This window comes from Vicugna pacos, chromosome 3, assembly GCF_048564905.1.
Source record: "Vicugna pacos chromosome 3, VicPac4, whole genome shotgun sequence".
In the NCBI taxonomy this organism is placed as follows: Eukaryota; Metazoa; Chordata; class Mammalia; order Artiodactyla; family Camelidae; genus Vicugna; species Vicugna pacos.
The window spans coordinates 59,863,051-59,884,661 of record NC_132989.1 but is presented as its reverse complement, the minus strand read 5'-3'; the positions used below and the strand labels follow the sequence as shown (position 1 = coordinate 59,884,661).

At 35.3% G+C, this 21,611-nt stretch overlaps 1 protein-coding gene across 1 annotated transcript in view; it reads left to right on the top strand.

The window, feature by feature from the left end:
- The window catches only part of ADGRV1 (adhesion G protein-coupled receptor V1), a 440,955-nt gene that overhangs the window by 16,358 nt on the left and 402,986 nt on the right, over positions 1-21,611 (top strand). Inside the window, exons 9-19 of the mRNA XM_072958404.1 lie at positions 1,066-1,242; positions 3,531-3,754; positions 8,346-8,472; positions 8,560-8,745; positions 9,569-9,749; positions 10,466-10,629; positions 11,997-12,120; positions 13,115-13,381; positions 17,356-17,482; positions 18,131-18,348; positions 18,878-19,621. Of these exons, the coding sequence (XP_072814505.1) occupies positions 1,066-1,242; positions 3,531-3,754; positions 8,346-8,472; positions 8,560-8,745; positions 9,569-9,749; positions 10,466-10,629; positions 11,997-12,120; positions 13,115-13,381; positions 17,356-17,482; positions 18,131-18,348; positions 18,878-19,621 (2,539 nt within the window). The remainder of the gene's footprint in view (positions 1-1,065; positions 1,243-3,530; positions 3,755-8,345; positions 8,473-8,559; positions 8,746-9,568; positions 9,750-10,465; positions 10,630-11,996; positions 12,121-13,114; positions 13,382-17,355; positions 17,483-18,130; positions 18,349-18,877; positions 19,622-21,611) is intronic.

The window sequence follows — 21,611 nt, the reverse complement described above, 5'->3', positions numbered from 1 at the left end:
ATTAAGATGTTGAAGGTTTGTGATGTGTCAGGATTCTTATGGTGCTTAATTTGTGTTGGAGGGATAAATCAACAAGTACTGTGTAGCTGCCGCACTTGCAGGTGTGTGCATGTTTCAGGAAAGTACTGAGAAGGACACAGACAGACCTGCAAGAGCTCTATAGTCCTGTTGGAAGTAAAAGTCTGGAGCACATAGAATGATAATAAGCAAGAAGTAAGTGAAATTTAAGTTCTAAGTTTCGTGAGGATTCAGAAAGAGATAGGAGAAAGAGGGCTGGAGAATCCAAGGAAATCTTCACGGAAGAGATGGGTATTTAGTCTTTAAGAGCAGGTACATTTTGACTCGTAAGGTGATGAAGAGAGGCCACTCTACATGAGGAAGAACCATGAAAGTTACTCTGGAGGTCATGATTATTACAGGGACACTGTATGTTATATGTATGTTGCATTTCTTTAAAGACATATTTAGGCACATTTGGAGTTCTGAATAGTCTTCTGATAGTGACTTTTCTCTGGCAGAGAAGGGCAGTGGGTGATTTGATTGGAAGTGTGGGTCAGTGGATGAGAGGAAGGAGATCTGAGCAAGTCTCTATTTGGCTTTTAAGTCAGGGTAGTTGGATATCGGCAACAAGGAGGAAAAGTGGATGGTAGTATTGGTGAAGGTGGTGGTAAGAGGACATGGACCACAGCTGGTGATTTCTATTTGGTACATTCTGTTTGTAACGTGTCTCTGTGACATTTATGTCATATCCAGTGGCAGTTGATTATAAATATTTGGAATTTGAAGGAGAGATCGCAAAATGATTAGGGAGAGGGTATGAAGTTATAAGATAAAGGTATTGGGAAGACCCCTGGGGAAGAAGAATAATAATTGAGGAGCAGAAGGAGCCCAAGAAGCCAGTGCAGGAGGTCAAATCAGGATGACCAATGAAGAAAGAGGAAAAGGAAGTTGCCAAGTTACTGGTGGCCTTTAGCTGTGCTTTGTTGCCTCCTGCAATTAAGGCTAAACATTTTTCCAAAAATTTCTTTTCTGTCAGTTTTATGGTGTTTTCTTCGTTTATTATAGTTGGAAACTGTGGAGTTGGTGAATATAATTCCCCCAATCCCACCTATAAGTCCTAGATTTGGGAAAATCCGGAATATTTCTTTAGTGGTTACTCCTGACATTGCAAATGGAGAAATTGGCTTTACTAGCAATCTTCCAATTATTTTGCACGAACCGGAAGATTTTGCTGCGGAAGTGGTAAGTAGGCTTTTTCTTATTGATGGGGTGTAATGAGTTTGAGATAATGTATAGATGCTCTTTTTGGGGCGGGGTAGAATTAGTTTATAGAGTTAATAGATGTAGAAAAGCTTCACCATTTGCAGCTGAGTCTTCAGTATGTAATTTGACATATGTAACTGGTAAGTGTGTGATTTTCATCACCTTTTGACATATTCGATGGAATAAAATTAGAATTAATTGCTTACAGCAAAAGGAGGATATTTTGATATGGCTACTTGCAGCTAGTGGCATGGCATTTGATAGAGTGAAAGCCAAACACAATTTTTTTATTGTCCAAGTGATATGTATCACAGGAATCCTTGACCTTTTCCATTTCTGAGCACTCCTCATACTTGCCTTGGAGGTCTTACTATGTTTTGGGGGTTTCTTTGGGTGGGTGGGTGGGTTAGATTTATTTATGTACTGCTTTATTTACCAGAGGTACTGAGGATTGAACCCAGGACCTCATGCATACTAGGCATGCACTCTATCACTAAGCTATACCCTACCTGCCTCATGCTTGCCTTGGGCAGGGCTCGGGTGGTGTCCTGTGCATGGTGTGGAGGTGATATGGTTAAATTGTGAAACACCAAATCTTAGGAATTTTATTTTATGTATGTATTTACATATATATGTAAATTTCTGCATACACACACACACACACACACACACACACACACACACACGCACGCGCGCGCGCGCGCTTCTTCACATATATAGCACCCTCCCACCCTGACTGAATTTTCCTGCCATCTATCTAGGGACAGCTCTGACCTTTGGCCTTACTATTCCCTGAGCCACAGTCTGTCCCTGAGACCCTCCCCAAGTCTCTCATACTTAGATTTGATTTAAATTGGCTTGTGTTTCACGTCAGGAATGTGGAGAGTTGTTTTTGTTATCAAAGCCTCATGTCAAAATATAGTGACCACAACTTCCTTTGTTTGTATGTTTGATTCTGTAAATTGGCAGAGAAGCTCCATTTTTCAAGATGGTTTTGATTTTTAAAATATTTTTTTTGATACCCTGTTTTCTTCAGAAAAACTAAGAAGTATTTCATTTGTTCTAAAAGAATGGATTGTTTTAATTCATTTATCTTGCAAAGCTGTACATTTACGATTTCATGTTTTTCTCCAGAGGGAAATTAGATTCCAGGGAAAGTTTTGAGCTCTGTGAATCTGCATTCTTCCCCTCCTGGGAAATAGCAGAAGGAGTGAGAATTTCCCTTTGTTCTCTTTGTCCCATCCACAGCTTGGCCACGCCTACTCCCTTGGGGTGATTTAAGGGCCCAGACCTTTCTTAATTTTTTTTTGTCTTTTCTAAGAATCTTACTTTGCTCACTAGTTTCCAGCCCTGACTGTTTCTAGCCAAATTAGAAGAATGGTTAGTGAGGAAAGTGTCTTCCATTTTTTTCAAGATAGCCTGTGTTAAAAGGAAAAGAACAAAGAAGATTCCCTTTTTAAGAGCTTAAAAAGAATAGCATTACCTACTATTAAATATTTGTTTGAAAAAACTTCATTATGATTTACAGTGATCCTTGAATTATATATATTTAAAATGTGCTGCACTTTAATAAAACTACCGAATACAGTTTGTTTCAAAATTACTATAAAAGCTTCCATTTATTTAGCTCATACTATGGAGAGACACTTTTATCTTCACCACAAACTTGTAAAATAGGCAACTACTAGCTTCACTTCACATGTGGAAATTGAGGTCAGACAGGTTAAGTAACTTGCCCAAGGTAACACAGAGCCGTGATGTGAGTATCTGATTTTGTTTCTGCTGCATTTACTGTATTGGTTAGAAACATTTCTTATTCTTATTTAAATTATTTTCTTATTTTGCCTCTTTAGGATACATTTTACGTAACTATCCTTTTCCAGATTTAATCACAGAAGTTTATTTTTCAGTTCATATTAAATTAATTCTTTTTTCAGACAACCTCTGATGGAAATTTACTCTTTACCCAAATTGTTCTATGTTTTTCACAGTTCCTTGGCTTTTAAAATTAAGTCTTTTTCTTTAAGACAATCCCAGGTTAGTCATATTTTTGGTTGGGGGAAATTTTGTAAATAAATTTGATTAGCAAAAACTAATATAAAATACTTTAAAATTATTGTCATGCTTAAAGAGAACCTTGTTCACTTCTCTGTGCACACAGTACATAAACGAATTCATGTAACGTGTATGCACTAACTGAAAAGCTTATATAATTTGTGAGCATATAGTTCAGAAGAAATTGTTCTGTTTTTTTCTCTTTTTATGAGATATGCATTCCCTTACATCGGGATGGAACTGATGGGCAGGCTACTGTCCATTGGAGTTTGAAGCCCTCTGGCTTTAATTCGAAAGCAGTGACCCTGGACGACATAGGACCCTTTAATGGCTCTGTTGTGTTTTTATCTGGGCAAAGTAACACAACAATCAACATTACTGTCAAAGCTGATGACATTCCAGAAATGAATGAGACGGTAACACTTTCTTTAGACAGGTAATAGCCCATTTAGGTAATGTTTAGTGATGTTTATGTCTTCAAGTTCTCTTAAATAATTTTCTTTTTTGTCTTAATTCTTTCTTCCATATAAAGTAAAAACAAAAAACTAAGTAGGTAATGTTACGTTGACCTTCTGACTTTTCTGCTGTTTGTTGATGGCTTCTGGTTAGACCGTGAATATTATGACATAGTTAACTTTAACCTGGTATTTATTGTGAAGAAACATTACATAGAGAATTTATGGAAGGTATTAGATAAATCTTAACCATAGCTTATATTTTGCTATATTCAAAAAGTAGGCAGCAAAAAATCTAAAATGTTAGGTTAGGCAAACAGCTCTGCTGGTTTCATTTTCAACAGGGGAGAGGATTAGAGCTTTTTTGTGTGAGTAGAAAGAAAGCGTTAATCTTCATATAATGAAATTCGCGCTTTACATGGAATTTAAACATTAAATAATACTTACTTTCCAGAGAATGAAAAATAATGCAAACTTAAGGGGTATTTTTAAGTAATAATAAGGATTTACTTAACATTTCTCAGTAGGTAATTTATATTGAGAAAATATCACAGTCTCTCAAAGAGAAATTTTTTCAATAATTCAGAGAATTCTTTCCAAAAATGAAAAAAATACTGTGTTTAATTGATATTAATTAATTTAAAAAATCGAAACCAAGATTGTCTACTACAGATACGTATTAGTAAAGGTCAGTGTGACTTGAGGGCTCTGCAGAACTCTTACTTTAGAAATGGTAAAATTCGTAGATGAATTTAATAGGTGCTATTTTGTATCATATTAATTAGGATGGAAGTAGTAATAATTCTGTTTTATAACTCCCGGTCCTCTCCAGATTTTACTCTTGCAGGTTTTTCTATAAAGGTGTATTGTGTAAACACATTTTATAAACCTTATAAGTAGTTTTTATTTTTATGTGAAAGAAAAATACAGAATGTAGGGAACAAATCTGTTGAATGTCTGCTGTTTGTTTTGTTTTCTTTCAGAACCACATTGTGTTTTCTTCCTTTTTTCAACATAAAAATTAAAACAAAGCACAACAACAACAAAACAGGCAAAAAATCAAAAAGCAAAACCCAAATACGACACACACATACAGTTTAAATGACTTACGGTTTTAATATATATTTTGCATTAAATCTTAAGAAAAAATATTTCATGTGTTGAAAAAATTTGTGAAATACAATGTAAGATAAACTGAAAATTATTATTTTTTCACTTATATGATTTTTTCCTTTAAATTAGATTAGAGTACTTAATAAATCAATGGGCAATATTAAAAAAACTTAAGAAAAAGGAACAGCAATTATAAACCAAAAATACAGCAATCTATAGAAACTTTGTTGCTCAGCTGAGAGTTTCTGTTCTGAACTAAATGTTTAAAGAATGATTTAAATTATACCTCTGCAAGTTCTTAATGACTATTCTTATTCTTTCAAAATAATCATTTTTTAACCTTATGTAAACCTTTGAAATTAACTAAATATAATTTTTAAGTGTTTTTAATTTCTCTTTCTTTACTATGGGTAAAAGCTGTACACAAGTACAAACCATGGGGTAGAGAATTTCAGAAATTATCGGTTCCTCTCTTTTCAAATAGAGGAAATTAGTTCAAATTTATACTAAAATGTTTCAGTTCAATTAGTAACTAGTGCAAACTTGGATTATCTCAGTTGTGCCTGAACAAATTACATTAAAGTGTTCTAAGGCATGTTTAATTAAATAAATGTGAGAATCAAATGTATGGTTTAAAATAACATATTTTATAAAAACTCCATCTCAATTTTGCAAATTTTTAACAAAACTAAAGGAACGGATGAATGAATGCTAGTGTGATTAACAAAAGTAACAGTAAAATATTGCAACAATAAAAAATTAACACTTTATTGTGGTACCATGTACATTTTTCTTTTAATGTCAAATTCGAATGAAAATTCCCTGTATTTCAATTAAATATAGCTAAAAGTTGCCCTGGTACGAAACAGTTTATGATGCCATACTAGTTAAAAATATTTTTGTTTCATTTTTCCCAGATCAGAAACAATTTCACGATGCCAATTTATTTCAGAAAAATTTGTGATGTATGTATGTAGAGAATAACTCCTTATTTATAGTATTATTTGACTTTAGAAATGAAGTACTAGAACTATACATGCTGATGTATTTCTCGAGGCTACTTGAAAATGCAACACAGTGCGAATTTGGAAAAGTGCTTGAATTTCCTGATATAAAGTTATATTTAAGTAAGATTTGTCATAATTAAAAGATACCATGATATTTGGCTTCTTGAGTATATTCGTACACAAACGATGAAAGATGTATGTTTCTCTGTTGATAGAGGTTTTAGTTTTTCAAAGAATAACTGGCTTTAGATCTGAGGATGTAGGTTTTTTATTTTTTTGAAACCTAATTAAAGCTGCTAAGTAATTATAAGTCGGGCTGAATGAAATTTGCTCAGCTGCTGCGGTTTTGTAAGCCTGCACAGTGCTTGGCAGGCTCCAGCGCCTTGAGGCAGGCCTGGAAAGGAATGTCTGCAACGGGGCTTGACATGCTGGCTAGCCATGGGGTCATCTTCCCTAAGTGGGAACTGCCAAACCTCTTGCTAGCATTTGTCAATAGCAAAGAACCCAGTGTGCAGAGTTCCCTTAAAGTGAACATGACTAGCTCGTAGGGGGTTGGGGGTGGGGAAGGCTTTCTTTAGCTTTATTTTTACCCTGCCATTCACTTTCCAGCAGTATTGGTGAGATTTTGGCGAATAGTGTCTCTGCCTCTTCCCCCCCTCCCATACTTCTTTCTCTGTTGACAGGGTAGAAACCGAAAGGTTTGTCGTGTATTTTGGGTAAGTGTCCTAAAGAGTGCCTTGTTTTTGATGATCCAACATTTTGCTTTGCAAGCCATTGTTTTGGACAAGGCTGCCTTTCTGCATGCCCACTGGTCTTGATTAATTTTGCTTGTCCACCTGCCTGTGCATGCTTTTTTGTACCCTTTTATTTTCTAATGATAAGGGTAGCTTATCTGAAGGGTTTTTTGTATTAAGAGCTTTAAATTATGAATACATTTAAGTATTTGATAAAATTTTTCAGAATTTATGTAATTACATGTTTTGAAGAACTAAAAAGTTTGAACTTTCATTATAGTGTACATATAAGCAAGATAACAATTAGTGTACTTTGCTTGTGAGATTCTTAATGTCTTTTATCAATTTTGTAGCTTAACAGAGAATTCAGAACCAGTGCTCTCATCTTTTCCATTGGTTTTTGAGTTCATCTAAGCAATTTCTTGTCTATATTCTCTCAGTTTTTGTATAAAGAACTTACTAAAAATATGCTTTTTTTCAAAAGGGTGGCTTATTTTAAGAAATTTTAACAACAAATTCATTAGTTTAATGCTCAGAATGGATTTTTATATTTCACATTTTGATCCTGTTTTGTCTCCTAGTTTATATGGACATAGGACATTTTAGTTAATGAAAATATGGTTGTAAATAAAATATGGGCAAACTTGCTATGAAAATCATATGATTGCAGTTGTATGTAAAAAAGATAACCATCTTATTACTTGGACTATAACTTCTGTGGCCACTAGTGTGTTAGGTATTGATTATTGGAATTCTAAAAGCTGGGGAAGGGTGTTAATTCAGATTCTTTATTACACAGGATGTGTGCTGTTCTTTCTACATATTAATTGTGGCTACATTGTAGTTTTGAGGTCTGACCAGGGGTACTTCTTGATTCAATAGAAAGTGACATTTGGAAAGGTTTAGAGCAGCTTTCAGGATTGAGAATTCTCAGAGTATGCTGGCTTTTAAACCCTCAGAGCCTTACAGTCCCAGTCCCTTTGATCATTCTAATTATACACTGAACATAAAAACCAGAAATACAAAAACATCTTGTTTTAATATGTTCTTTTGAGATGTTTATGGGAGTTGCTATAGCAGGTCATGTGTCTCAAGTCCATTCTTTTCCATTTTTTTTTTCTGTCTGTGTATGTCCCGCATTTTCTTTTATATGCATGCAGTTAAAATCAAGGTGAATAGAATCATATTAAAGATTACAAAATATTTCTAAAATCTAGTCACAATTTTGTTTATTTTCAGTCATTGTTAGTCCAAGCAGTTTTCCAACTTTTATTCAGTTAGTGTAATCTCATGTAATGAGTTTTTAAAAGAAATTCAAGTGTATGCAAAGTTAAAAATTTTTTATTTAAATATATTTTTAAACTACATGTTTCAAATTAAAATTTTTTAAAACTGGAAATAGATCTATAAATTTGATGCTACTTTATAAAATATATTGAAATCTTGGATTATTGTATTTTTGATCTACTTATGTACTGTTTGGTTTCAGTCAAATATAAAAGATACAATGAATTCAGATATAGTAGTTCTTCCATAAATGTTGTGAGTAAAACTGTTTTGATCTTCAGTGGTTTTAATACACTTAAATTCAGTTAAAGTTTCAACTCCTCACAACTTTCATATTCATTATCTGGAGGTGTTATAAATATTGTAAATAAGGCTTCAGAATTCAGAAAACTATAGGTAGCTGGTGCCTTTTTTCCTTCTGACTTCTTCAGGGTCAATGTGGAAAACCAAGTGCTGAAATCTGGATACACCAGCCGTGACCTAATTATTTTGGAAAATGACGATCCTGGGGGAATTTTTGAGTTTTCTCCTGCTTTCAGAGGTCCCTATGTTATAAAAGTACGTATGAGAGAGACTTCAATCTGTTTGTACTCACAACTTTAGAACAGTCTTGAAGAATTTGAACTTTGGTGTTTTTTTTTTAAGGAAGGAGATTCTGTGGAGCTCCACATCATCCGCTCCAGGGGTGCTCTGGTTAAGCAGTTTCTACGCTACCGAGTAGAGCCAAGAAACAGCAATGAATTCTACGGAAACACGGGGGTACTAGAATTTAAACCTGGGGAAAGGGAGATCATAATCACCTTGCTAACAAGATTGGATGGGATACCAGAGGTACGGGATTTTATTTTTCCCTTGTGTTTTGTGGAAAGTTGATAGTACCTAGTATATTATAGATATAAATATTTTGAAGATTGGCAAGGAGATATAGGGAAGGAAGAGGGCAAGAAAGGGTTGAGAAGTATGTATGTTTGGAAAATTAAAAAAAAAAAACTTAAGAAACAAAGTAAGACTCATTCTAATTTGAATGGTCCATGTTTGTCCTACATAAAGCAATACTAAACAATCTGAAACTTTCAGTGTGTAATCAGTTTTCCTCTCCTTTCAGCTTTATTTGTGTTAAAACCTTATTTTATGTGTTGACTGAACTTTTAATGATAATGGTTTTGAGTTAAAGAAGTATTTCTGTAATACTACTCTTTTAAAGACAATAAATTTTAAGTTTTATATTAATGAAACTAGATACTCATTTTTTTTTAACACACCAATGCATATACAGCTTTTTTTAAAATTAGTTTCCCAGAATGGAGAAGGTATATAAGATCATATATAACTTTTAAATTAATTTTATTATTTTATTTACTTTTCTTAGGTAAAATGACTAGATCATCATGACAAGTTCCAGTCTTTCTATTTTAGTGTAGAATCATTGTTTACCTTTCCTTTTATGTATAGTGTGTACTTATATCTGATATCTCTCTTAATTGATGGGAGAATGTTAAAAATTAAAAAAATGATAATATCAGCTCTTTTGTCCTTTTAGTAAGTGGTATATTTGTAGAAAATTGGCAGTATTAATATTCTTGAATATATATATTTTTATTTGCCCTGAAAATGTCAACTTTTCCTTTTTCCTAATTTGACATGTTCTTTTTAGTTGGATGAACATTATTGGGTGGTCCTCAGCAGCCATGGTGAGCGGGAGAGCAAGTTGGGAAGTGCTACAGTTGTCAACATAACGATTCTGAAAAATGATGATCCCCATGGGATTATAGAATTCATTTCTGATGATCTAATTGTTACGATAAATGAAAGTAAAGGGGATGATACCTATCGTGGTAATTTATTCTAATTCTTATATTCTGTTACTGTTTGCTAAAAGAAGAAATTAGTCATTTTTTAATTTCTTTAGTAAATAGTTATTTTTATTTGTCCATCTGCTTTAGGGATTACATGTAGTGCAGAAATCGGTGTTTTTAAAAAATCATATTTAAGATTGCTATTTTTATTTCTTATGTAGTATTGTGATGATACTTCAGTTATATTTTGATTTCAATTAAATATATGCAGTGGAACTCAAACACTCAAAAGAATGAATTTAGTCTAATAGAAAAAACTTTAAAACTAAGAGTTACTGCTTGGGAACTCTTGCAGTGGCATGAAATGAGAATAGCTTCTTTTTAGAGCCATTTCTGTCTGGGTAAAGAAATCATTTTCGAGTGTGCAGTTTTCTCTAGCAAATATCCTTATAGGACTTTGTGATGAGTGTACCTAGTTAGTCACCACCATGTTCCCAATGCTAAATGACTTTTAAAATCGCAAATTGTGATAAAATAAATGGACTTGATCTTTCCTGTCAGTTGTATACCTACAGAGGGAAGACTAGGTTATTACATTTATATATATATACACCTTGAGGCTGGGCTAAGCAAATAATTGGCTTTTACTAGAAAAAAACCCTTATTTTTACTTTTATTTGAGCAATTTCTTTAATTATCATTTTAAAATTATTTAATATATATTCATACATGTTATATGCTTTTGTGTTTCACAGCTATTTATAATATAATAAGAAATCAAGGCAACTTTGGTGATGTTAATGTGTCATGGGTGGTTAGTCCAGACTTCACACAAGATGTATTTCCTGTCCAAGGGACTATTTTCTTTGGAGATCAGGAATTTTCAAAAAATATCACCATTTACTCGCTTCCAGATGAGGTAAATGTTACATGTATAACTCTCTCTTGTTGTTTAATAATTATTTTTTATTAAATCATGAGACATCTGGTAATTTATTTTGTTATGTGAGTATATGATGAAGAATTCAGGTGTAATAATGTCTGACTATGAGACAAAAGAGAAATATTATTTTTGGTTTCCTTGAAGGCATTTTTTTCTCTTAGAACCAACAGTCGCTGGTGACACTGTGTAGGTGTCAAATATCAGGGATTCAGTGGGGAGAGAGGTTAAGTGCTTGGCTTGTACTTAGGCTCTCTAAGAATAAGGCACCACCTACCAGATATCATATGGTGCACTCTCAGAGTCAGGGCGTTGGATCAGAGGGATGATGGGTTCAGGGCAATAAAGAAAGGTAACTAAGTAACAGTTCTAAGTAACAAAGGGAACTGCACTTTGAACAGGTGTGGAAACCTGTCTCCTTTCCCTCAGACTCTTGCCTCGAGAAAGGACAACACTCTTCCATTTTAGGATGTGGAGAAGAGGAGCTTACATGAATGAAGTAAAAGAGAAAGTGTCCATGGGGATTCATATAGACTCAGAGATATGGGGAATCTCACCTTATTAGGACATGGGAATGAGGTCTTTATGATGCACTTGGGTAACACTTAAATTAGGGTTTGTAAGGGGCCTTTGAGAGCTAGCTGAGCTTTCGTTACTATTACAAATTCTGTTCTAAATATGTCAAAAGTTCTTTTTCTGTTCCGTTTTTTTCCTTGAAAACAACATATATCCCATTTTTTTTACAGAAATAATATGAGCCATGTAGTGTTTCTGTTTTTAACTTATATAAGACAAAATATCTATTTCCATTAAATTTTGTAGTGAGTCAAAATAAAGTAGCTGTTTGGGACCCGCAGACATAGTAAACAGTCTTATGGTTACTGAGGGGAAGAGGGTGAGAAGGGATAAATTTGAGAGTTTGAGATTTGCAAATGATAACCACTATATATAAAAATAGATAAAAAAATAAGTTTCTTCTGTGTAGTGCAGGGAGCTATATTCAATATCTTGTGATGGCCTTTAATGAAAAAGAATGTGAAAACAAATATATGTATGTATATACGTGACTAGGACACTACGCTGTACACCAGAAATTGACACATTGTAGCTGACTATACTGAAATAAAAAAAATAAAGTAGCTGTTTGGATGAATGCACATTAAAATTTTGAGGGGATCTGAGTCCTACAGAGATAGTTTAGCATGGTTATTGCCTTGGTAATGGAAATGAATATTAGTACTATTATTAATAAAGCCATTCTTTTAAAAGAGAAAACTAATTTAGGAATATGTAATGGAATTATTTGTACAAATCACCTGACTAAAACGTGTAACATTTTCCAAAAGATTCCAGAGGAAATGGAGGAATTTACCGTTACCTTACTTAATGCCACTGGAGGAGCTAAAATAGGAAATAAAAGTACTGCAACTCTGAGGATTAGAAGAAATGATGACCCCATTTATTTTGCAGGTGGTATTGCTATCTTATTTAAGTGAGTTGAACAGTATAAAATATATTTTTTCAATAGTTGTTTTAAGTGAACATGTTCTACAAACCACAATTGATGCTTGTTTAAATATGATTTCATAATTTGGGTGGTCATTATTCAATCTCTTTGATAACTTAACAAATATTTTTAAGGGTCTTCTAAAGGAAAAAAAAGATAAGTACTATTTTGTTAGCTTTATTCTCCTCCTACCTTTAAATTCCAATGTATTTTCTTTCCTTTGTGCAAAAAGGAATACTCTTCCACATAACCTCTTCCAGGACACAGTGGAAGTCTGGGTATTATACTTAGTGAATGGTCCTATAACAACTAATATTTAATGGATATGTAATTAAGTTTTCCCCGTTTTTGCCACTTTAATGCTTTCTTTAAAACTGTCTTTTGCCACCTGAGACACCTTTTAGTTTTATTTGGGAGACTTAATTGGTCTCTAATTCTTTCTTAAACCATTTTTGCAAGCTATTCAATGTACAATCGTAGAAGGAATCTTTTAAACCTCTTGAATTTTTACTGATTTATATTCTTAACCTTCAGCTGACACATACTTAGTGACTTACTCCGGTGTTCAACTTTCTGCTAACTGCTGTGGCAAAAATAAAACCTAAGATATCCTATTCTCAGAGAATTCATGGTCTAAATTTGGAAATGAGGTGTATGAAACAATAGGTAGAGGATTCCAGATAGTATGTAATTCACTGACAAACTGAATGTTGAAAACAATGGATTCTGTGGGAATCAAGGCAGGAGGAAGGCCATTGGCTGGAAGTAATCAGAGGAGACCTCATGGAGGGTCTAACTCATGGAGGTGTTAGGAACGGAGCTGAGTGTTTAAGCAGAGACACAGTGGAGGGCATTTCTTGGGGGGGGATGTGTAGAGAGAAACGTATGTGATCTGAAAATACGTAGATGGAATCAGAAAAGCTTACACGTTCCTTCTTTTCTTTGTGACTATTTCAGAACCTCGTGTAGTGAGGGTTCAAGAAGGTGAGACTGCTGACTTCACAGTTCTCAGAAATGGATCTGTTGATGTTGCCTGCGCCGTTCACTATGCTACCCTGGATGGGGAGGCAACTGCAGGAGAGGGAGACTTTGTTCCCATTGAAAAAGGAGAAATGCTTGTTTTTGCAGTTGGAAGTAGAGAACAGAACATATCTGTCCTCGTTAATGAAGATGATATCCCAGAAACAGATGAGCCCTTTTATATAATCCTCTTTAACTCAACAGGTAAATGTATTTATGGCAGCTCTGTTTCAGTGCTTAAAAGATGATATTAAATACTTTACTGTCATCTGTGATTATTCAAGGGCAAGACTGTTTCATTGCTTTCTGAAGTGAAGGGGTGAAGAATATATGTGTTGAAACTTCATGTACCTGGTATGCATTGTGTCATCATTTTTAGTCTTTTTTATAAGGTAGCACACATAGAAAATTACAATATTATATGAAGAATAAAAATCTTTTAGCTAAAGGTACCCTAAGGCTTTTCCAGGCACCCAAGGGCTTAGGGCATTCGCATTCTGTAGTCTCTTTCCTCCTGGCACGGTGCTGGCCAGAGGGGCTGGGAAGCTGCCAGCCTAAATAGGTGGCTGATCCCACCCGGCTGTTTGATAGTTCTCTGAAGCCACAGCCACAGTGAATGACAGTTTGCAAGGGGGCAAAGATCCACTCCTCCTTCTTCTCCTACTACAAAAGAAGCAGGATGTTTTGACTCCAATAAATGGGCCCTGAGAATGTTTTGACCCCATCTGTAGTGAAATTGGAGGGGCTGTGGCTTCTTTTGATATTTGTTTTATTCTTTTAAGAGTACAAAGAGCTATTTTTTCCTTATTCTTTTGCGAGTGAGTTGAAGACATGATATTCTGTCACCCCTCAATACGAGTGACATTCTCCTACATAACGACAACATAACCATTAAAATCAGAAAGTTAACATTAATACCATCATTGCCTCAGGCCCCGTTCAAATTTCTCCAGTTTTATGAACAGTGTCCTTTCTAGCAAAATGATTTTTTCCCTCAAATTATGAATTGCATTTATTTGCTACATCTCTTTTAATCGCTTCAATCTGGACTAGTTCCTCAATCTTTCCTTGACTTTCATGACCTTCATAATATAGATGATTACAGGGCAGTTATTTTGTAGAATGTCCCTCATTTTGGTTTGTTTGATGTCTCTTATTATTAGATTCAGGTCTTGCATCCTTGGCAGGAGTTTCACAGAAGCAATTCTGTGTTCTCATCACATCCCTTCGGTTGGCACATGAGTTTGTTTTGTCCCTTTCCTGCTGTGTTCACTTTGATCACAATTTAGGTGGTGACTGCCAGGCTTCTCTATTGTACTTTTTGTTCCTTTATAATTAATATTTTGTGGGGGAGATGCTTTAAAACTATCTGAATATCCTATTACTCATCAAACTTTCAAGTTTTTCACTGATATCTTTTTCCAGAATGGACTCGTGATTTCTGTTTAATGCAGTGCATATTTTTATCATTATTTACTTTGATGGTCAGATTGTCCCGGATTTGGCTTGTGGTAGCCTGTTCAGGATGATCTCTTCATCTTTTTGACATGCCCCTGTTATTCTTTGAGCATTGCCTTATTCCTGACGCAGCAAGCTGTTCCATACTCGTCCTGTACTTCTCCTGGCACAACCCTGAAATCAGCCATTTCTTCAAGGAGCCCTGGTTCCTTTTAGTGAAGAATGTTCGTTGGAAACCAGGACCTTGGCACTAGGTGTGCTAATTGTTACTGAGGTTGTGACCCTCCAAGACCCTCTTACAGGGATAGGGACTGTATGTACGTATGTAGGCATTATGTACACACACACACACTCTTTAACATCTGTAGTTCTCTATCCAGGTGTATATACTGAGGACGATAATTTCATAACAATGTCTCTGTTTCTATCCAGTATCACAGGGTTCATTCTAGTTTTCTCCCTTTCTGTATTTGTCCCTTCCTCCTCTAGTAATGGGAAATCCAGCTCCCATTAGCTTTAATATGTTTACTTACTTGGTCAGTTCGCCATTTACGTGACCACTTTCTCATTGTTTCCTTTACCTTCTTCCCACATTGGAACTGTCTTCAATACTGCACTAGGGTTCTCACTTCCTGCTCTAGGCCAACCCTCTTCCCCTGTGTGGATGCCCTTCCACTCCAGCATCCATCATCGTTACCCTCAGATGAGATACCCTCTCACCCTGCGTGAGCACTAGCCTTGCACTGGGTCCCTGTGATGCTCTGGCCCCCACTGGGGTGAAAGAAATTGTTACTGATAAAAATAACTTTGGTGAAGTGAAATTGGAAAAGAGAAAGTTCTGCTGTGAGGTATAGGAAGTTGATGAAGAAATAACACTGTCTTAGAATCGTTTACTCTAGAAATAAATTCCTGATGTGGTTTATTACTTTGATATAATTATGGTGATAATTATGGTGATAATCTTTGGGGTCAAAATGTCACTGGAGTTAAACTATTGTTGATAACAAAATGTCACTATGATTAAAATAGTGGATCAAAATATCCTGAACCCCTTGTAAAGAGAATGGAAAATGACTGCAAGGAGAGGTTTAGTGAGTTTATTTTGTAAGAGGCATCACTGAGGAAATATGTATTTGGTTTTGAGGGAGAATGAGAGAGAGAGAGCGGTATGTGTGAATATATACTGCTGCTGCTTTTGACTCCAATATTCTTCCAGAAATAGTGGCCTGTGAGGATTTAATGACTTTAGCTATGAAGGCGTGGCTGACAAAAATCTCTAGAATTTGTGCATTTAACATCCTTTCTTAGTTCTTTCTCTTCCTCTTCTATGATGTCAAAACACTGAGGGCTTGAGGGGATCAACCATGGGAGAGCCGGAGGGCCCGCGTCTCTGCGTGACCTGGTGCTGCCATTGGTGTTTGCGCCTGGTAGTTATTGTCACAGTCTGTGCCCTGAGACTGAGTTACTGGATCCCAAGATGTGGTCATCCCTAGAGCCCTTGTAAATACTGTCGGTTCTTCCTGTAGAAAAGCAGAATCAGTTTTTAGGACCACCTATGACATGCTGCATAACAAATGCACATGATAGCAGAACCCTACCAGAATTAGGCTTTCTTGTTTTTATTAGATTTGTGATATATTTTAAGTTATTTTCTTACTTTATATTGTTGGCATTTTCTATACAGCGATTTACTGTCTGTATTTTGTGTTTTTTTCCCTCATTCCACTGGCTAATTATCAAATAAGGTTGAGTACAACTGTATATTTACATAAATTGTTTTTAATATGCTGGTTTGCCACATAGTTCTGTTTCTACAATTTTTGTTTTAGGTGCTGTCCTCATCTAATTTTGAAAGTTTTATTTGTATCAGTTCAGTTAACATTCATAAATAATTTCTGTGTACCAGTTACTTACTGGTTGTGTGTGTGTGTGTGTGTGTGTGTGTGTGTACTAATGTAATGTGATCGCTATGCTAGACTGACAAAGTGTGAAGTGCTGTAGGGACGCAGTGGAGATGCACTTAACTTGGGAATTCAAGGAAGGATTCCCGGAAGAGCTGGTGCTTAAGCTGGTTCCTGAAGAGTGGTAAGAGGTGAGAAAAGATAGGGAAGACTGGCTCGCAGACGGAGCAGCTGCAGCAAAGAGGAAGAGTTGTGGACCTCAGAGGAGTGATGAGAAGACACCTCATTTACAGGCTGTGATGGTGCTAGCATGCTCTGGAAAGAATTGGAGTGGAAAGGAATCAAGTTCAAACCATCAAGATTGCCGTGTTCTATGACCAGATCAAACTCTGCTGTGCGAAGGCAGAGATCTAAAGGGAATTGCTCAAGCCGGTGGTTCTAGTTAATATATCTTATGGAGCAATTCTTTCATTACTTTTTAATGAAATGAAGGAATCTACCTCAAAAATTTGAAATTTGATAAAGCTGTGTTTTAAATTTCTAATTAAATTATTGAAGTGATATTACTATTGCAAAGAAAAATACCTTGTACATTTTTCAGTAAAATAATTCTTCTGTAATTAAACAGTTCCTCAGAGACAACTCACATTAACCATATTTAGACATCTCTCTCTTGCTCTCATCTATTGATAACCTTCAGTGAGGAGATTCTTGCTGGAATTTGAACTTTATTATAAATTGTTTCTTAATTTCAAAGTACAAGTTTAACAGTAAGTTAAGTGCTTTTTTGTTATTTTGACTTTTCCATTTTTAATTTAGGTGACACAGTAGTCTATCAGTATGGAATAGCTACAGTGATAATTGAAGCGAATGATGACCCAAATGGTATTTTTTCTTTGGAGCCTATAGACAAAGCAGTAGAAGAGGGAAAGACTAATTCATTTTGGTAAGCATAGCTGAATAAGGCAAATTCAAAACTGGATAAAATAAAACCTTTACGTAGGCAAAAATTTGAAATTTTGTTGATCTTTCAAAATTAAAAAAATTGGTTAAGAATTGAATACTTTCAAAGTGGTAGAGTGAATGAATTGTAAACTTTTTTAATGCTATTACCACTTGTTAAAAATCCTGACACTTTAGATGTTAAGCAGAAATTATTCTCTCCACTCTCCTTACTCCAACTTCCATTCCTTGTCAGGACTGAGAGACTTGAATTATCCAGGGTCTTCTGGACCTCTTCTCTTAAATGATGTGTGACTGCCCTCCCCTGTGCTTTGCTTTTGAAGAACTTTTGCCAGTTTTCATCTAAATATTTTTCAATTGAATTTGTCTTAAGCTTTATCTTTCATTTTGGACTTTGAAGACTATGGTTTTTTAAAATTTGCTTCTCTTTATTATTTAAAGTTGCACTTCATTCTTCCTTTTCCATGAGATCCTTCATGGTTGCTCAGTAAGAACCGGCTGGCTGGTTTATATTAAAGATGATAAATAGAAAAATTATATCTCTGAGATAGTACAGTAAATTCTCATTAGAGTTAGATGCACTACTTATACATTTTTCATAAAAAGTAATTTTCTCTAATTTGTTACATAGGATTTTGAGGCACCGAGGACACTTTGGCAATGTTTCTGTGGCCTGGCAGCTGTTTCAGAATGACTCTGCTTTGCACCCTGGGCAAGAGTTCTATGAAACTTCAGGGACTGTTAACTTTATGGATGGAGAAGGAGCCAAACCAGTAATCCTCCATGCTTTTCCGGATAAAATTCCTGAATTCAACGAGTTTTATATTCTAAAGCTTGTAAACATTTCAGGTGCTGTGTTTTCCCATCTATTCTATTTTACCACCAAAGTTTAACATTTTGTGCTCAAATAATTAGACTGTATAGAAAATGCAGTTAATGAAATAGATTTATGGATGGAGACTTACACCCATCCGCAAATTTGTAAATAGATTTTTCCACTCCAAATAGAGTGGGGAGACAAACAAACAGAACATTAATGGAAGTTAGCAAATACAGATTCATGGTAGCTTAAAGCTTGGTCTTTGTACCGTAATTTAAACAATCAATTTTCCTGTCACTTTTGGTTTTTAAGCACGGAGATTAAACCTTTCTAGTTAATAATCCTTTTTTCAGGCTCTACTGGTTATTAATGAATTTAGGCTGAACCAGAATACCTCTGAAAATGTGGTGAAAACCATGTAGTGACACTATTGTTCATTGATCAATGAGTAAATTATTTAATGAGAAATTTGCTAAACAAATTCCCTTTGTCTTCACCTTACACTGGAAAGTATTTCAAGTTCTGGTTTCTCATTCCTTATAAATTACCTTACTACAGGTGGGTCCCCAGGTCCTGGAGGCCAACTAGCAGGAACCAACCTCCAGGTCACAGTAATGATTCCATTCAATGATGATCCCTTTGGGGTCTTCGTCTTGGATCCAGAGTGCCTAGACAGAGAAGTGGCAGAAGATGTCCTCTCAGAAGATGATATGTCTTACATCACCAACTTTACTGTTTTGAGGCAGCAGGGTGTCTTTGGTGATGTACGAGTAGGCTGGGAAATACTGTCCAGTGAGTTCACTGCTGGTTTGCCTCCAATGATAGACTTTTTGCTTGTCGGAATCTTTCCCAGCACTGTGCATTTACAGCCACACATGAGACGTCACCATAGTGGAACAGATGCTTTGTACTTCAGTGGAGTAGATGGTGCATTTGGAACTGTTAATCCAAAATATTATCCCTCTAGGAACAACTCCATTGCCAACTTTACATTTTCAGCTTGGGTGATGCCCAATGCCAATACTAATGGATTTGTTATAGCAAAGGATGACGGTAATGGAAGCATCTACTATGGGATAAAAATTCAAACAAATGAATCCCATGTGACACTTTCCCTTCACTGCAAAACTCTGGGTTCCAATGCTACATATATTGCCAAGGCAACAGTCATGAAATATTTAGAAGAAAATGTTTGGCTTCATCTTCTAATTATCCTGGATGATGGAATTATTGAATTCTACCTTGATGGAAATGCAATGCCCAGAGGAATCAAGAGTCTGAAAGGAGAAGCCATTACTGATGGTGAGTGTCATCTTTACAATTAGGACCCTGCATTTTGAGTTTTAAAAATTTTTGACTTTTTTTAATAATATCATTTTAAAATTTATTTACCTCTGTTATCTCACACATTCTTTTTTCTTTTTCACCCATTTTTTAAATTGAAGTATAGTGACTTCTTAACAAGGCTAACAGGTATTTAAAAATTTGCTTGTGTATTGGTTTAATTTCTTTAAGTAAAACTGTGGCTACCAGACCGTAAGTTCTGTGCTGAGTGTTGCAGAAATGGATCAGGCAAAGTCTCTGCCCTTGAAGTATCTGAAATAGGCTGTGGATCACTTCAGCACATTGTAGGAAGAAGGAAAAAAATGGTGAAGGAGGAACGTTTATGCTTCTTGTGGTAGTAGGAGAGATGGACATGATACTCCAGATAGAGAAGAGCATTGTATCTGGGGAATTGCTAGCTCAGGATTACGGAGGGTGGAGGGCGGTGAAGATCCTGTTAAAGAGGAATCAGAAAAGAAAATTACATTAAAAAACCTAACAATTAAAAGGGATTTATAGTTTCAGGAGTTAAACTGGTGAATTCTATGGTGTGCTTTGAAGAATCTTTGTTGTCTTCAGGCCATATCATGTGCTGTTTCCTTGAGAAACACACTGTAGGCATGTTTATACACAAATCTCAGTCATCTCTATTATGATCGCCAGTTCCCTCCCAGCTCCTCCATCTATGAAATGATTGCTTTTTATTTAGTAAGAAAGTAGAGCAGAGCTTTTATTGTTATAGCTTAACAGAATATTTTCCTTCTGAACCTCCTGCATTAGATGTCTGGTTGTATTTCTTTCGAGTAGGAAAAAATACAGGCAAAGGAACAGCATACACATACTACTGATTGCAACCTCAAGAACTGTGCTTATAGCATTGTGTGGCATTAAGTTATTCACCTTTTCATTGTGTGAATATATACATATGTCTGTTAACATTGATTCCTTTGGTGATGACATGGTGGTAGAATGAGAATGGGAAAGACTGGGGAAAGTGAGAGCTGGTGTTTCTTTTCTCTGGCCTACTGCAAGGAGCTTATATGTTTTTGTCATTTGTTACTTGGAAATAAAATTGAAAAAGTATATATGTTTATTTAGGTTATTAGTGAAATAAAGGTTATTTTATTATAAAATATATGAAAGTGTACCGATAGGTGAATTTAAAAAAAATTAACCATTTTTCAGCATTCCATTAAATCAGCTTCCAGATCAAGAGACAGTGTTCCAGAGGCCCCCTGGCTCTTCCCCAGTCACTCACTCACCACCATGCCGAACTACTATTGCCAGTTCTAAGAGCGTAAGACTAGCTTTTAATGTTTTTAAAATTTTATGTAAGTAAAATTGAGCAGGGTGTACGCTGGAGTGTCTGGATTTTGCTTGGTACTGTTTATGAGATTCATCCACATTTTTAGATATTTCACTCTCATTGCTATATAGTCAGTCAAAAACCACTGTAGAAGGCATGGAAGCTATCCCAAATCACTGCCAAACACCCATCTTACATAAATATCTTAGTTGAGTTATTGGAGAAGGAGAAAGTAAAGAAACAAGAATTGGGGAATTCCTGAAAAGGGTTATTATAATAGTAATGGAGCAATATGTTTGAGCTGCATGTTGTGATTATCATGAAAAAGTCCCTAAGACTCATACAACGTTCCTGGGAAGGGATTCTTCTTTTCCTACGTGTATTACAGTAGTTGTTTAGGTAAACACTTACACTTGGTCCACAAAAGCTTCTCACAACTTTATGTAACTCAAGATGAATTTGTAGCAGATCAAGACTTGAAGTTCTCAAAGAATAGTAATACTAAAGTTTTAAAATTGTGAGTGAATTGAATTATTCTATCTGTAGATGTGGAGGGAAATTTTTAAATTTCCTGGAAGAAATGTCTATCCAAATATGAACACATACATGCATATACACAATACGTACACATGGACAAAATATCCTTTGGTACAAAATATCTTA